The 17145-nt window shown below is 34.3% G+C and overlaps 5 protein-coding genes across 6 annotated transcripts; 2 read left to right on the top strand and 3 right to left on the bottom strand.

The window, feature by feature from the left end:
• The first annotated feature begins 1298 nt into the window (after window positions 1-1298).
• LOC124294232 lies at window positions 1299-2672 on the top strand. Its single transcript, XM_046739049.1, has 4 exons — window positions 1299-1604; window positions 1740-2019; window positions 2077-2282; window positions 2382-2672. The coding sequence occupies exons 1-4, from the start codon at window positions 1452-1454 to the stop codon at window positions 2589-2591; spliced, it is 849 nt and encodes a 282-aa protein (XP_046595005.1). The 5' UTR covers window positions 1299-1451; the 3' UTR covers window positions 2592-2672.
• Window positions 2673-2786: 114 nt separating this feature from the next.
• On the bottom strand, window positions 2787-9099 carry LOC107218553 (chaoptin). The gene is made up of 17 exons (XM_015656462.2): window positions 9082-9099; window positions 8521-8809; window positions 8281-8451; window positions 7693-8168; window positions 7398-7617; window positions 7010-7320; window positions 6711-6935; window positions 6338-6559; window positions 6090-6258; window positions 5775-6022; window positions 5348-5632; window positions 5080-5274; window positions 4531-4815; window positions 4322-4447; window positions 4090-4203; window positions 3743-3978; window positions 2787-3665 (listed from the first exon to the last, which is right to left on the bottom strand). Exons 1-17 carry the CDS (start codon window positions 9082-9084, stop codon window positions 3386-3388), a joined length of 3855 nt encoding a protein of 1284 aa, XP_015511948.1. The 5' UTR covers window positions 9085-9099; the 3' UTR covers window positions 2787-3385.
• A 701-nt stretch (window positions 9100-9800) lies between these two features.
• LOC107218544 (mediator of RNA polymerase II transcription subunit 4) lies at window positions 9801-11550 on the bottom strand. 2 transcript variants are annotated; one of them, XM_015656448.2, is made up of 4 exons: window positions 11323-11550; window positions 10764-11170; window positions 10440-10556; window positions 9801-10201 (listed from the first exon to the last, which is right to left on the bottom strand). In XM_015656448.2, the coding sequence occupies exons 1-4, from the start codon at window positions 11388-11390 to the stop codon at window positions 10032-10034; spliced, it is 762 nt and encodes a 253-aa protein (XP_015511934.1). In that variant the 5' UTR covers window positions 11391-11550; the 3' UTR covers window positions 9801-10031. The 2 variants fall into 2 exon arrangements, with proteins under 2 accessions (XP_015511934.1, XP_015511933.1); XM_015656447.2 differs by having other exon boundaries at window positions 9802-10201; window positions 10437-10556; window positions 11323-11547.
• A 182-nt stretch (window positions 11551-11732) lies between these two features.
• Window positions 11733-17086, top strand: LOC107218552 (germinal-center associated nuclear protein). Its single transcript, XM_015656461.2, has 8 exons — window positions 11733-11923; window positions 12054-12245; window positions 12315-12476; window positions 12530-12784; window positions 12859-12996; window positions 13070-13259; window positions 13436-13544; window positions 16448-17086. The coding sequence occupies exons 1-7, from the start codon at window positions 11865-11867 to the stop codon at window positions 13535-13537; spliced, it is 1098 nt and encodes a 365-aa protein (XP_015511947.2). The 5' UTR covers window positions 11733-11864; the 3' UTR covers window positions 13538-13544; window positions 16448-17086.
• On the bottom strand, window positions 13824-17082 carry LOC107218551. Its single transcript, XM_015656460.2, has 5 exons — window positions 16943-17082; window positions 16351-16425; window positions 15600-15963; window positions 14997-15511; window positions 13824-14869 (listed from the first exon to the last, which is right to left on the bottom strand). Exons 3-5 carry the CDS (start codon window positions 15865-15867, stop codon window positions 14393-14395), a joined length of 1260 nt encoding a protein of 419 aa, XP_015511946.1. The 5' UTR covers window positions 15868-15963; window positions 16351-16425; window positions 16943-17082; the 3' UTR covers window positions 13824-14392.
• Window positions 17087-17145: the final 59 nt, after the last annotated feature.

Here is a 17145-nt window from a genome sequence, read left to right on the forward strand (position 1 = left end):
CATCAAAACTGTATAAAATTTAATTAGATACAATTAGGTGGATCGGTAGAGCCATGTAGAGCTTTGAATTGTCAATAGAAAATTGACGGTTTTCACTAGTGAAAATTCACCGTAGCTGTTAAATAAAAATTTCTTGAACAGAAATCGGAATAAAAATTCTTGGACGTTTTATACGATATTTTTAACTACGGTTATCTCAACGTTCATATTAAATTACTCACTTGTAGTTGTAATATTTATAACATATATGAAAGGTCAGTTTCTTAATCTTACTTACGCAGCTGATTTCGAGTTACGTATTATTTGCACAAAGTTTAGTACGAAAATTTGTACTCGCTTTCAACCTATTATAATGTTCAACATTTATTTCAAACAGTATTAAGAAAATGTGATTTTTAATTAAATTGTACAGATTTAATTTACTTTCGGGCAATTTGAGATGATTTTATTTTAGTAAATGAACAATGAAAGCGTACTTCAACGGAGTCGTCACGTTAATATAATGGAACAAACATTATTTTTAAGTATGTAACATTAATTTACATTATTTTTAAGTATACAGCATTAATTTACATTATTTTTAAGTATACAGCATTAATTTTCAATGCCAGCGTTCTATCGTGACGTTTACTTGCTAATACTTTGCGAAAGAAACAATATTGTTAATTACTTGAGAAATTTCATCAACAACAAATTTGTCCATCAAGATCACTGATATAGGCAGATAAAAAACTTGCAACGCAAGTAATGCTAGTTGATGATGTTGAAATTGAAATTAAAAAAGAAAAAGAAAAAGAAAATAGTGAAAGAATTAATGTGATTACAATATAAAAGTGTTAAATATTGTCATGTTTTTCAATAGTACATATAATAAAACTATCCCAGGGGCTGTGTGGAACGAGGCAAAAAACGAACATTAGCAAAATACATTGTCCTAATTGCAAGCTCATCCTGTGTACGGTTGTAAATGAATGTTGTATGTTTACATAATTGTAACTCATTTGTATCATGTATTTTTGTGAACAGTATTGAAAGTGTTTTAACTCTACTGTTGTACAGTAATTCAATTTATATACCAGGATGTACCTATAATGTATATAGATATATTTAATTAAAGTGAATATCAATTTGTGTATATTTGCCAGCTATCGACAATCACATTTACCATTACGGTTAACAGCACATCCCGCCTGCTATCCAATCAGTCTTACAATACTGAATATGCAATCTTACTGCACATCCTGTAGAGATAATATGATCAAATTTCTACAATCTGAAACTGCTAACAGAAAAACATCATTAGTGAATTCAAGTGTTTCACTCCTCAATCCAGAATATCTCGTTTCTGTTATGTCTGGAAAATGATTCTGATTCAGTCTTTTACAAGTAAATTACTGTTCGCCAATTGATCGTGAGTAGAATTTAACTGATCTTAGTGATTGATATAAATTATGACTATGTATGGAAACGAGTCTTTAACGGTTGATGAGGATTGTCCTATTGGACCAATTTTGGCCACCCCGTCAAAAGTGGCAGAACGTCAAAAGCAACAACGTACTCTCGAATATCTATTAAAAATGAACAGACATAAACGATCCGATAAGGTGAACATAATGTAAAATAAATTTCGATTTAATAACGTAAACAAATGTAAAACTATAGTCATTTCCGCACATCTAACGCATTTCTGAGCATAAAAACTAAGCAATATAAATCATACTTTTATTACTGTTGCACAGGTTTTGCCTGAGGAACTTTTTGATACGGAAACTAATCATGTATCTATATCAAATTCTGAAAATGATGTGATCTCCTCGAAAGTATTGAATACACTTTGTCAGGAACACGATAAATCGGGCGATTGGAAAGACAACGAAGCTTGGAAAGTGCAAGGACACGTGCAGCCGAAGGTGCCTTCTTGCAAAATAAGTACTGCTGACTGGAAATGCAGAAATTTATATAGCATGTCGAATTCACATCGTTACAGTGGTTGGAACACTGGTTATGCGGACGTAACAGGTGAAGATGTTAATTTTTTTCATTACTAGTAAAAATTTGAAACAACCATTCTTCCAGAAAGTCTACAAGAGGAATTAGCCAAAGACCGAGAGCAAAATCTGTTGTTTAATATTCGCGATTATTTGGCTGGATATCAAGAAACCCATGGCACTCCGCGAACAGAGTATTCCTTCGCTGCACTGATAAGCGTGATGGGTCAAACGACAGGCCGGGCTTTGCTTGCTCTATTCTATATCATAGTCAACATTGCCCCAGTTGCTGAAGTAAATGAACATGAGTATCGTTATGTTGTTTTCCTTAGTATCTTATCATCCAAACTCTTACTATGAAACTGATCATCGTATATAATTTTTTAATTCCAGGTGTTTTTGTATATCTTGCGATTTGTTCTGGACAAAGTAATCAACATCATCTATACTCCAGACAAACAACAGATATTAGTCAAATATTTAGTTCTTGGATTACAGCTACTAACAATTTATATTTGTCTTATGTTCATATTTGGTTTCATTATCACTCCGATTATATACATGGTTATTGAGATTCTAACGAAAATCATGTTGCTCAGTTAAACTAGGATCAAATTTAGGAATTAGGAGCGTGGGGTGAGGTACTTGAAAATAACTATATCTTTTGTATTTTGTTCGCGCCATTTCAGGTTTTTTTTTATTGTTATACATATATTTTGTGACAGTTTTATTAAGCATTTTGTTAATATATATTTATATATTTGTAATTATATGAAAAAAGAATACAGCCATTGAGATATAATTTAATTGTATGGCATATTAACTTTATTGTAATTGTATCAAAGTCAATGTATAATTCCTCAACTATCAACGCTGACGAAAACAATTCGTGAATGTTATATTTTCTATTTCTGAAATAATATTTTAAAACAATCATTTATTATGGCGGTAACATTGTGCTGAAAAGCTAATATTTAAAATATCTGACTTTTTTTTTTTTTGGGGTTTTTTTTGTTTTTATAATATATATGTTTGATTACCGAGCAGTATGCATATTTCACACATTATTTCAAAATCGTTTGGAGGCAAATTATAAGTTGAAATTAAATCGTTTGTCCGCTAATAAAAATTTGTTTAGTCCGATATAATATCAATATCTAGATCTAATTTTTACGCACGACATATTTATTTTAGATCATTATTATAATACATGAATGATTTGATTTCACTGCCCAAGATGCTGTTAGTTGATTATTGGTACTGGGTATTGTTTGATTTTTTAAATGGAAATGAATAATGGTTCTCATCGGAGTGGGTCTGAAGTGTAAAGTTTTGCTAATACGATTACTGTCTATCATGATATTAGTGCATTAAAATAATCTATTAAGATTTAAAATTCAGAACACATTCACCATAAGGATTGAAAAGACCACTACGGCATTAGTTAAAATTGGTGCATTAGCTGATCCCCAGCCACATTCAAGATCAGTTTTGAGTGCTTCCAGGAGAGAGATATTATTTTTATTCAGGCAAAACGTCTCACGAAGATCGTCGTCCCAACCATTATCCCAGCAATTATATTTGTCATTTTCGTCAGGTTCAGAAATATGATCAGTATATGTGCCGCACTCATCTTCGTAATATTGCCTCTGCTTTCGCTGCCACATCTCGATCCACCTGATAATAATGTTGAGTAAGGTGTAAATTGTATCGAGCAAGACAATTTAAAAGTCATGTATTTTTTGATCACTCACCCAATTTCACAATCACAATTCAGATGATTTCCAGATAATCTAAGCTTTGTGAGGAAAGTTTTTCCTGGTATACCCGGTTTATGGCCAGACGATGGGTTTCCGATAGATCCAATATGATTATTATGGAAATCAATTGATATGTTTCTTACACTCCCTGTGTTAGTGAATAATTCACGAGGGACTATTTTGACGCTTGTATTATGTAGTGTAAAGTGTAGTTGTGAGTTTCGAATACCCTGAAAAAAAATGAAGCTATTGCGCAATGAATTAAAATAATAATAATAATAATAATGACAACGGAACTAATATGATGGCTACATATTACTAGTTCAATATGAGATACTTACCTGAAATATATCCTTATGTATCGTTGTCAGAGCTTTACCGCTAAGAGTCATATTGTACAGCTTGGCTGGGAATGTGCCCCTCATTTCTTTTTCTAAGTTAATGTCGTGATCAACCTAGAATCCGAAAAGCATACCTTTACTGTTTCATATCTATACTTAAGATTCCTTTTTGTAATCAATTTTAGTTATTTTTTCATTATTACAAGCTAAGTGGTACAGTATTGTTGCTTACCTCAACATGTAAACTTCGAAGACCATGATTGTAATTTAATATGTTAGGTAAATTAAAATTCTTCACTTTCTTAAACACTGTTATGTGTAAGTTGCGAAGTTTGGATGCTTTACACAATGCTCCTGCCTATAGAAACAAATTCAGTTACGAATGTAGATTTGGTAAGATACGCTGAATTGTTTGACTTGAAACAAATTAAAATTACTTACTTCAAACACATCGAGAGGTAGTCTTCGAATTTCAAGCTCTTCAAGGCTATCAGCGAGACCCAAGAAACTTGTATTCGTAATGCTAGTGATAGGATTTCCAGCAAGATTTAGAGACCTAAGCTCAGGAAGTGTGTGAGTTATCAGTGGGACAGTAGACAGTTCGTTGTAACTAAGATCCAAGTGGCGGAGCGACGTCATGTTGGCAGCCATATCTGACTGTATAGATGAAAGTTTGTTATGTGCCAAATACAGTGTCCTCAAACGACGAAGCGGCAGTTCTGGAACCTTAGCATCATTGATTATATTTACTGTACTTAATCTAGACTCCAATCATACAATACCAACCATACAAGAAGCATTACCTACTTAAATTAATAATTTTATGTCTTTTTTTGAAGACCATAAATGAGAAACGAAAATTTTTCAACAAAACTGAAAGTGAACAGCAGAAATAATCGTATTTTGTAATATCTTTGATTGTGAACGTTGAGAAATTTCCTATTCCTGTAAGCAATCATCATCTGTACAATGATGTAGTTGTGAACTTACCATGTACAGGGACATGTTACTAAGTCCAAGAGTCAGTAACGTGTCTTCTAAACCGTGAAAACTTTTGCCATGAGATTCCAAAATTATTTCTTTATTATGACTCAAATCGAGGTAAGATAACATGGCCAACTCTGAGAATACTCCATCATCAAGCCTCACTAGCCTGTTGTATGATAAATCCAACCAAGTCATGTCCTGGGAATATTAAGTAAAATGTCTAAATATAGCAGCTCGGCATAAGTAATATCGTAATGGATATTTCACCTACCCTAAATCTGAATATAGCATCGGTATTGTGCAGTCCAGCTAATACGTTCCACGACATATCGAGTTTGGACAAGGATGCAGCAGCAGACGGAGACATACTCTTCATTGGGAGTCGCATGAATTGATTGTGAGACAAATCTAAACTCTCTAGGTTTCCTTCGGTGAATAAATTATCTGGCAATGCTCGCAATTTATTGTGTGACAAATCTACTATGCGCAATTTTTTTAGGGATCGAAACGATTCCACAGGAATCTCGGTGATCTCATTCCAAGCCATCAGTAGAATCTAAATGAGATATGTTGCTGAATTATTTTATTACGCCATAAAACATCTCTATTTTATTGATGAATATTGATGAATTTCACATGTATTTGATTTTATTAGAAAAAATCGAGCTACTTCAGATACGTTTCTTTGCATTTCAAACCTGGAGGTTTCTTGTATTTTTGAAGCAGTCGAAGTTTATGTCCATCAAGTCATTAAAATTTAAATCGAGCCATTGAAGGTGTGGCATATTTCCAAAGACATGCTGAGTAACGTTTAGTAATTTGTTATGACTCAGGTATAGATGCGTGAGTGAAAATTCAACGGGTCTGAAATAGTACCTCATTATGTCAGAGATGTTGTTGTGACTGAAATCGAGAACTTTTATGTTCGATTGTATAATTCCTCCGACTGCAAAAAAAGCACGATTTTGATTTCAAGGGTATGTTATTATTCTCTAATACATAATAATACTTACTATTAGTTTGTGGTGTGAAAGTCGTACTGTTGATCCACAGTTTTTGAATTTTATTGTAGCTAGCATTCACCTTGAACGACGATAGCGTCCCTACTTGATCAAAAGACATGAAATCTAGTTCATGTAATTGGTTGTAAGCCAAATCCATTAATTCAAGATCAGGCAAGTTCTGAGAAAAAGAAAAATCCCATCATGAGCAACATTTATAATAAAAATTATTGCGGAATTTAACATTGCAAATAGAATACCTGAAATGCTTCATCTGTTATATCCTTGATTTTGTTACCCCGAAGATTGATGTATTTCAATCGGTTCATATTAATGAATGCCCGCCGTTCAATTTTATCAATGGAATTATCTTGTAAATTTAGAAATGTCAGGGAAGGTAGATCTACGAAACTGTTACTGCCGATGAATTTGATTTCATTGAACGCCAAGTTTATTTCATCAAGGATAGAATGAATGTCACCCTGAAAAAAATGAACCCAATTTCGCTCAACTGATAGAAATCACTATTTAGTTACCAATTACGTCAATAGTCCGAAAGCTTTCTTTATAATGAAAATTGGACTTTGAATTAAGTCTTCAATAGTTTTTAAAAATAATAATTTTTGATTTTACCTGGAATGTACCCTTTTGTATACTTTGTATTGTATTATCTTGCAAATCAATACGCCTAATTCTTTTCAAGAAATGAAAAGCTGTTTCAGGCATATTTTGTATTCTATTATTACTAAAATCAAGGTGCTGTAGGTTCGTCAAAGATTTCAGTGGGTTTGCTGGAAGATTTGTAACCGACGAAGAGAGGCCATGTGAAATTTGGAGCGTTAGAAGCGAATGCCCTACCTGTGAAAATAAAATGATACATTGTAAAGTAAACCATATGAGTTGGCGGTTTGACTTTGAATGTTTTTACCCACTTCGGCAAATGCGTCATCCTCAATAGTCGAAATTGAGTTTTCCGAAAAATCGAGATATTTTATTCCTCGAACATGCTTAAACGCATGATTTTTGATTGTATCCAAATTGCTTTGAATTATTCTGAGTTCTTTTAAATCCATTCCAAAGTCTAAGAAGTCTTCCGGTGACAATGTAGACTTAGGCATTCGGGACAAAGATATGAAGCGTAGATTTCTCATTTCCTTCAAACTTTGCAAAGATATTATGCGATTTTTCTTGCCGCTTAAATCCAAGTTGTATAACGAATATTGAAAATCGTTGAAATCTTCACCTGACAGATAGATGAAAATTAATTGATACAGATTCACTAACACTTTCCACATAGTTTCAAAGGATATTGGATCTTACCTTGCGTAAGTGCATCAACTTTGTTTTCCCTGAACATAAAGGTTCTCAGATAGTCAAAATCTCTGAACAAGTGAACAGGAAGTTCCGTAATGTTGTTTCCAGTTAAATCAAGTAGTTCTAAAGAAGGTTCTAATCCCATGAAGACAGGACTCGATACCTCCATCAGATCACAATCGCCTAAGTAGAGTTCACGCATTTTTGAATCTTTGAACGCTCCTTCCTGTGAGATAAAAGAAAGGATTAAGAACAATTAAATCATTTATAATAAATTATTTCACAAGTGAAAAGAATATACCTGTATGATAGTGAGTGGATTACCGTCAAGGTACGTTTTGTTAACTCTACGAAAATGCTGAAACGCGCCTGGTAGAAGGTTGTTAATTTGATTGTAATCCAAGCGTAGTTCATCCAAAGACATTTGCATCCCACGAATCTCATTTTCAATCTGTGGATTTAACATCCTTGATATTCTGTTGTGACTAAGATCCAAGTATCGCAAGTGTTTTAAGGTAGAGAGCTGTGCATACGGCACATTATTCAGTTGATTATCATTCAGATAAAGGTGCGTGAGAAAATCAATTCCATCTTTGAACACCGTTGCATCAATTTCTAACAGGCTATTTCCATGAAGATCTAAAACTTCCAAGGCCGACAGGCCACTGAATGCATTCGCTGGAAGTCTGTCTATGAAATTTTTGCCCAGTCTAAGGGTTTGAAGCGACGTGTTGAGACCTCGCCAATTATCAGGTGTTATTTCAGATATCCGATTGCCTACAAAATTAGATCATTCTTTAAAATCTTGGTAAAAACGAAATTAGTTATGTTGATTAATTTAATGCCAAATGTTTCACTTATTGAGATTACGTGAATCCTGACTGATTACCTGTTAAATCCAGCTGTCGTAATCTTTGCAAATGTCTAAAAGATCTGCTAGGCACGTGAATTAGGTGATTATATGGCAACTCTAGCTCCCATAATGATCTCTCAAGCCCCACAAATGCATCATCTGGTATATCTGACAAAAGATTGTGCTTGATCTGGAGTTTGTATAGACCTGAAATATGATATCTTGCTGAATAATATCTTCAATAGTAGCCGGGTTACACTGATTTTGTATACATACCCGTATGAATTAAAAATTGTGGTTGCAAAAAGTGCAATCCATTGTTTTCTAGTTTGAGTATAAACACTTTTGAAGAGTTAATGGGTTGAGGGATTCGAGGCATTGGCACGTTGTGACAAGATACGATGCCTAGATCAGGAATCGCTTTGGAACAGGTGCAGAGCGGGTTAAAAAAACACGGCGGATATTGCACCTGGATTTCGTGCATTCTGACCATCGCAGACCAGAACATCAAAATTAGTGTAACAATCAGCATGATGTAGCCGAGTTTAACGAATGTTCCCAAATTCTGGAAAAACATACAACGATTAGAATGCCTATGCAATTCACGTCGTGACTTTTCAACTTTCAAGTAACTCGAATTATTAACAAACATTTGATGGTACAATCCGGTTGATCTTTGTTCAAAATTGTTACACAATTTATTTTAATCCTGGGCTACACATATTAATATTCCAGTCATAGGACTTTTATTAGCGTACGATTGTATTACTGTGCAGTATAATTATACACTTGGACTTGGTGAGCGATTATCAAAACTTCTAGCAAGTATGAAATTACCATTCTTTATGTACACTGTAGTTGGGATAGAAGAGGGACGACTGACTCTTGAACAAACCGGAATGTGGGCCATTGGAGAATGTTTCACTTACAGGGCTTGAGGATTAGGAGCAGTTTTTGTGCTTCCCTTTACACGATTAGAACTGTGATGTCAACCTAATGTGAGTAATATTCCATTACGACCGATATCAAATCAGCTAATTCCAGTCACTTTCATTATATATCAATACGCAGACGCATTTGAGAAAATAGATGACAAAATATTATTCACAAAATTGGTTGACTAACTACTTTACTTGAAAGATATCCTCAGAGTGAAAATAAAAAGTAAATACACCTCTGAATGCCTCACTGGAATCAGTTTTTAAAGTCTGGTACAAATTGCTGAGAGCGCTGATCTCATTTCTACGTACCACATAAGCCAGGAGTAAGCTCAAGGCTTTACATACCCCAATAATTGTATTCCTAACACAGACTTGCCCTACAAACATGACCCAGATATTTGTCTACATTTTTCCAATGACATTTTTTGAAAATTAATCAAGTCGTGCACTAAGAACATGAACTTCTAGAGAATATAATCCACAGCTCTGGAAAAAAAACTTTTTCGACTTATTTTACTAAGTGAGTTTTAAATAACTTGTAGAGGTGAGTAATGGGTTTAAGCTGGAATTAATTTCAATAAAATATTTTATTTTACTTATTGATACAACAGCATACATATGACTAAGCAGTTGAATTTAATTGTACAATTAGTAAAGAGAAACGTTTCAATTAAATTAAGATTCCTGTTCTTATAAAGTATATGAGAAATACTTCGTCGAGTTATACTTAAGAATGATTACAATGATTAATATGGTTTGAAAATCATATTAAAACATTCAAACCTTTTTCCTTATCATAAATGTTTTCATTCGTGAGTTGGGTATGAAGAATGAAATATTTACTGTTCATTGAGAATCACTCGAGGAACTGCTGGATGAATCTGTTGACATTACTTCAACGTCTTCCGTTTCTTGTTTATGAGTATTCATTGCTACGCTACCTTGTCCACCTACGGACATGTGGATTTCTCCTGACGGGTGCCAGGCAAATTGATTCGCCTGAGATACTGGAGGCTCTGAAATGATTTATTTTGAGTTACTTTCAAGAAATCGCTGCGATGACTTTGAGTAGATGAACTTTTTTTTTCATTGAAATATCTTCTCCAGTATATTTTCAAAGTCAATGGCGATATTCTTTTGATAAGACTAACCAGTAGCAAACAATATATTGGATAACTTCTCCAAATGATTTGGAATTGAATCGCATAGAAGAGTAATGATAAATCGAATAAGCTACTAATGTATTCTCACCACCTGCTGGATGTCCAGCTCGATGCAATTCGGCTGGAATGCCGGGATGAGATCCGATCATTTGTCCGTTCAGTGGAAGATCGCTGAGTCGCCCCAGAACGCCCAGCCTCATCTCAATATCTAGGAGGCATGAAATAATTAACATACACTAAGAGAAAGGGAAATGATATCGCTGTGAAATATTTTTGAAGTTATTCGACTCAACCAAAGAGGTAATTCCAAAAGTGTAAGATTGATAATCTGATGAGCAAGAAAAATGTTTCTGTGTAAAGTTTATTATTTGAAATAAGCATTTGGAACATTACTGCATAAATCTATCGTATTCACCTGTTGGATACGGTCGGCGTGGATCGCCTTGCTGCCACGTTAACGGAGCACAAACAGCATTAGATGCGCTAATCCTATGAGCAAATTTAATGAGTTCTTCAGAAGGAACAGGCCTTTTATTGGCCCGAGATATGGACTGGAGTTTTTGTTTAGCCTGGTATATAGCAGTGGCAAGTATTTGCTCTGCTTCTTTCAACTGACGTTGTAATTGTTGAATGTCTTGATCCTGCCTCTCAACCTCTTCCTTTAACGAATCCATTTTCTGGTTTATTTTTGCCTGTTCCGATGCCAGTTGTAAAGTTGACTTGAGCTCATTGTCTTTGGCAACTAATAACTCTGTCAGTTGAGCGTGCTCGCTGCTGGATAGTTTCAAATGCTTCTGCGCTATCGTATTCTCGATCAGTTCTCTGCAGAGAATAAAAATACAGGTATGAAATTTGAGGTCTGTGAATAATTGACATAACGACGAGCGTACTTTGCGTTTTACTTTAATTTTTCCGACCATTTTATTCGACGTATGAAATCTCGGACTCTTTTTAGCACTGGTGAAAATACTTACTTGGCTATTAATTCCATGTCATCGACAAGGGATAATAATACTTCACGTGTGCTGCGATTTGATGCCATTTTACACCTTTATGTCGTTCCAGATTTTGTATACAATACAATTATCACTTTCCAGTCATTGTTTATCTTTAAACCCGCTACTCGCTGTGCTACGCTTGGGAAACGTAACCTGTGTCGATACACACATCCAACAGTGAGTAAGCGGCAGTCCCAGCAGCCGAAGCTCTCATTGGGAGAGTCGTGCTATCCTGTAATTCGATTAGTTGAGTACCTAACCTAACATGACACAGCTATTGCTGAATGGATGCACCTGACTAGTAGTACCAATGATAGTACTTGTATACATCGTAGCGTAGATCACATGGGTGGTCACGTGACAAAGTTACATCGTGCCGCCAGCATCCAGCCGATCACTTCATTCGTGCGATTGTTGTCAGTCGAAACGTCAGTTTAGTTCGGTTCGTTCGGTTAAGTTAGTCTAAAATTATCGATCGTATCTCCTTGTTTATTTAGAGAGCGTGTAACTAAACAGTGATGTCTGACTTTATAGTTGGGACGTGTTTATTTATGTGCCCTGAGAAAGAGAGATGGATGTAAGTTGTGTGTATATTTGAATATTTTTATTCCGGCATCAGTGAAGAAGACCAGAGGGAAACCTCACTTCAGTTATTTTTATTAATTTATGTATCAAAATTTGTGGATATTCAACTGATTCTTACTCAGGAGAGAAAGAGAAGGCTTACTGCATACCTTCGAAGTTGACGAGAAAACAAAACATCTAAAACGACCAAAAGCAGATCCTTCAAAGATTGTGAAATGCTTCAGTCGACCTGCAGCCGGACAGCTCATGCCAGATACAAGCGAACTTCGACCGGCTTCTGTTCTTTTATCGACTATAAGATATTTGTTCACTAAGTAAGCCATCTGACAAGGATTTTCATAAATTCATAGCTCGCGCATGCTATATAACAAATTTTTTTGCAGTGTTGTTACGCGAGTCGATTATGACTGGGTAATGATTTATGATTTTGTATTTGATCGACTGAGAGCTATCAGACAGGAAGTTGTTATTCAAAGAATACGAGGACCTCAAAGTGTTCAAATCCTAGAGCCAATTGTTCGATTTCATGTTTACGCAGGCCAAAGGTAAAGAGACGAATACTTTCTTGCCAGTTAATTGTAATAAAATTAGTTTTCAGACTATGTGAAAAAAACATATCTGTATTTGATACGAAGATAAATAGTCAGCACCTTCTAGAGTGTCTTAAACAACTGCTAGTACTTTATGATGAACTTGAAGAACAATCCTCGATGTGTAATCCTAATTTTGAAGAAAATATCGAAAGACTTTCAATAGGTAATAACCGACCTCAAATGGAAGCTTTGTATATGCTGTTACATCTCGGTGATTCCTCGGCTCTAGGAAGAGGCATATCGCTTCCTCATAAGTACAGGTGAATTACAAGATTGTAATTACTAAGATGATACAATGCTACTTCTGGATTATATGGAACTATTATATGTGCAGGGGCAAGAACGTAAAGCTGGCCATGAAGATATCTCTTGCGTGGTTTTTGAAAAATTATGTCCGAACCTTAAGACTGATACAAAAACTTCCACTTTTGTTAAAATTCGGTGTTCTAAGTAATTTGCGGCTTTTGAGAAGGTACTTGTGCTTCAGTGCTTAATGAGATTACAAATTGTACCAAACAGATCAGGTTAATATGATCTGTTTTTAGGGACACGTTTCAAATAATGAGCGCAGCATATAACAGTAAGCTCTTAACGTTTCCTGGTCTAAAATTACAAGAAATATTGATGTATAGAGATGTTGAGAAACTTTCAGCAGATTGTAAACTATTCAACTTGTCGTTTGCATATGAAAACGTGCAATTTGATGCAAGAAAATTTAACAAGGGACTGTTATTGGTAAGTCTTGAATGGGAGTTGCATATCTGCAGATCAAGGAAGAATTTTTAAAGACCCTGTTAACATTTAACAGTTTTTTGACTGCTCACTTGACCTATAATTACAATTGTTACTTACCGTACAGTTGTATTATGTGTAAAATCCTCAGTCATGTAATACGCACTATTCATTTTCAGGCGAACCCAGATATGTATTTTACTGTTCAAACACTTCAAAAATATCTACCTATAATTCTATTACAAGATGATGATGCAATAAACGACGATAGTTCCTCGTGATTAAAAGGTATGTTCAGGTAGAACTATACATCCCTCGAAGATTATCCTAACTTCAATCACGACCTTGTATTCGAATAAAAAAATTCCTGTTCTTAATAATCTAATACAGGAATTATTTTGTGAATCATTTTGATAATCACACTTATGATTTTGAATGAAATTAAATGCAAATTATAAATTTAGTTTGTCCTCAATACATTATGTCACAAACAATATATCAAGAGTTAGCTACCTAAAATTATGATAGGATTGGTTGAAAATTAGACGGATGATAAAAATTCTGGTCTTAGGTGCAATATTTTTTATTGTAACTTGTTAATACGAATACATGATAAATTGTGATGTTAAACACATTAAAACAACCAGTACCCATAAAATCATGTAGTTTTTTTTTTTTGTAATTTTACAAAATTTGCATATGTGTAAAAGTGAGTGCCGTATGTATACTTGCACATCTAATTTTGTTTGATCATGTACTAACTTAAATGTTGCACGAATCTGATTTTGAATAATTGATTGATAAAACTAGGTATTCATTTATAGCTAATAAATGTGGCATGTGAATTGATATACAGACAAGCAATTTATTGCTTTTGGTGTGCCAAAATTTTGTGTTTTTACTGAGATTTTACACTGTGTTAGTAAGATTATTCTCGGATTATCATTTAATGTTATTTGAACCATAATTAACTCATAAACCCTTTTATTAAAACTAAATCATGGCAAGTCACGTTTATATGTGTATATATATATGTATATATATGTATAATTTTTTTTTCTTTTTCAATTTTCTCCCTCGTAAAATTTGGATAACTCACACGTGTTTTTATTACGTATTGTCCAGTACTGAGACTTTTAAGATTCCTTCTTCAATGCAAGTTGCAGCAACGTTTCCCGCATGGCTATTACTAGTTTTTCCAATTCTTTTGCTTTCATTTTCAAAATTGCGTTGGCTTTCTCCAAATCGTTTGCTTTCTTCATCATTTCTGCTTCTTTCACTTTTTTGTTGATTCTAGACTTTCTTGAAGCTTTGTTATTTTTTTCTCGTAATTCTCTGTAGCTATAATCTGAAGTCTGTGAATCTGAGTCAGTATCTGTGTAATTTCCACTTTCTTGATCTACATCTTTAGAGATCCTTCGTTTTTTTATTGGCGATTTTGTGGCTTTTAAACTAATCTTGAGCGGTGGTACAACAGGTTCAGTTTTTGCTTTGACATGAATGGATTTATTTTCTTTGCTCGATTTGCGTTTGTTAGTATTCACAACTTGGGATGGTTCGACAATTTCTGATGCGGTGGTTTCTGATTTGTTCATGAGTGATTGTCCGTTTTCCTAAATTAACAAACAAAAAGTAAAAGCAATAAGTATACAGTTTATTTTAGACTTAAATGATACTGTTTAATAAAATAAAGCCAAAATGTCGGAAGTTTATAATTTGCAATAATATAAAATAACTTACTTCGCAAACATATGTTAACAGATCGAATGATTGAAATTCAAGATCTGTTAATAAATTATCTGCCAGTAGTTGCGTTTCTTGTTCTTCAACAGTGGAATTAGCAGAAGTTGATTGATAATTGTCTAAGGTCGTAGGATTATAGTTGGGTTGATTGATGTTTACTAAATCGTTGCATGGAAAGTCGCCAACATTTGTGGTTATTGGAAACCAGTTATCGAAGTTTTCTCCGTTCATTTCAAAGCTTGAATCTGGTATGCTTTTGTTTATGTTTGGAATAAACTTTGTACTATTTGCGGCTTGCTGTTCATATGTATTCGTTGCTGGTGTCAAATCCATCCAAACATTTGATATGTCCATTGTGGTATTAAATTGGTCTTGCCCCAAGGGCTGAGACCCTCCGAAGGACATCTCTGCAGATTCGATGTTATTTTTTACAGTCCAGCTGTCACTTATTTCCGTGCTTTCTCCAAATTCTGATTTTATATTAGATAAATTGTAATAATTATCTTTCACACCTGCAATGACAGAGGTAGGCTGTGATTATCTTGATCTTTTTTCATCTATTGTCGCTTAATCAATCAATGAGGAATATTATCGACTTACCTGAAATCTTCGTCTTAATATCTTCACCTATAGGATAATCGCGTTGTCCTTGAGGAGAACGTGGTATATTGAACCGGCTTATACTTTGCGGGTCCACGCACCAGTCGCTTAAGTCCTGAAAATCTTCTTTCCAAAACGAGGGGGTAGAAACCATGGGAGTACTGCCTTTGGAATTCTTTAGGGGGGGCCAGGGCTCGAGTAGCAATTCTGATTCCATCACCGGGCTCAGTAATGGATAAGTTTCCTGTTTTAAACATGAATTTTCCATCTTTTGCAAAGAGCATCGGGATTTCTTTATTCCGCTGGATCTCACGCCACGAATAGCAGATGACTTCTTTAGCAACGGATTCCATGATTGTGGTAGCTGAAAGTATTCAAATTGCTAATATTTATTAAAACTGTAGTTACTTGTTGCAAAAGTAATTGCTCTGTATATTTCTCTAACTAAGAATCCTCATTCTTTTAAATTATTCAAAGTTTACAGAAATGCAATGTTTGAAATATTGTTTTTAAACTTTCCAATCTGACCTCAATAATATTGAATCACCAATCAAATGAAACTGTTCAATGTGACTAAATATATATACTTTGTTATTTAAAAGCATATAAATTACATACAGGTTTTACATTTTAGTTTGTCATGTAACTAGCTGGTGAAAAAATAATGTTATTATTAATAGAATTTTAAAAAAATATCATAGACTCAAATATTCCATTAATGGTTATAAAAGCTGTTTATGCTAGAACTCACTGAAAATTCACCCGCTTCCTCTAATGAAATGTTGCTGCCTTCTGGTTGCTCGGGAATAGGAGGGATTCTGAAAGCCTGTAATTACACATATTTTTAGATGATTATCAACGCATTCGTTATATCATCCGGTAATACAACGTCTGCAAAAACTTCATTGTTTAGTAGAAATATGGAACCTACTCCAGTTAGCGGTATACTACGAATGATTCATCACTGCACGTCCGAGGTTAAAAGTGTACAGAAAATGCTAATTCTGAATATTATACAAGGTAACAACCACGCCCTATCATTAAAAACCTATTACAACCATAAATGGCTTATATAATCATCCGATCCAAAAAAATATCTACGGCAAATGTTATACGGGCGTAAAAACGTGATTAATATACATATATGCATTCTTTTATATACGATACGTACGTTATATATAGATAGAATAGAAAAAAATTAGGTAAAATAATAAGTCTTTTGTAAATACTTCAGTCCGAAATCTGTATTTCATTTCTAATGTACGAGGACTTGTTATGTAACAACGGAACATTTCAATTACGTTAAATATGTTACAATATGGTAAAGAATTAATATTGCTTACCCTCCTTTGCGATGGCAAATTCTTAGTTACAGCCTAGTAACAGGACTTAAAGGCTCTTTCACGGAGATTGAATGAGAGATTGCCGTTTTTTTTAACTATTTAATCACAACTTTCGGCGTCACGGCCGGTCGGGCTTCCTCCTCTCTCCGTTACTAAAAACGATGATGACACCGTACTGCCGAAGACTTTCGTATCAAATACAC

Source organism: Neodiprion lecontei, chromosome 1 (assembly GCF_021901455.1).
Source record: "Neodiprion lecontei isolate iyNeoLeco1 chromosome 1, iyNeoLeco1.1, whole genome shotgun sequence".
Classification (NCBI taxonomy): Eukaryota; Metazoa; Arthropoda; class Insecta; order Hymenoptera; family Diprionidae; genus Neodiprion; species Neodiprion lecontei.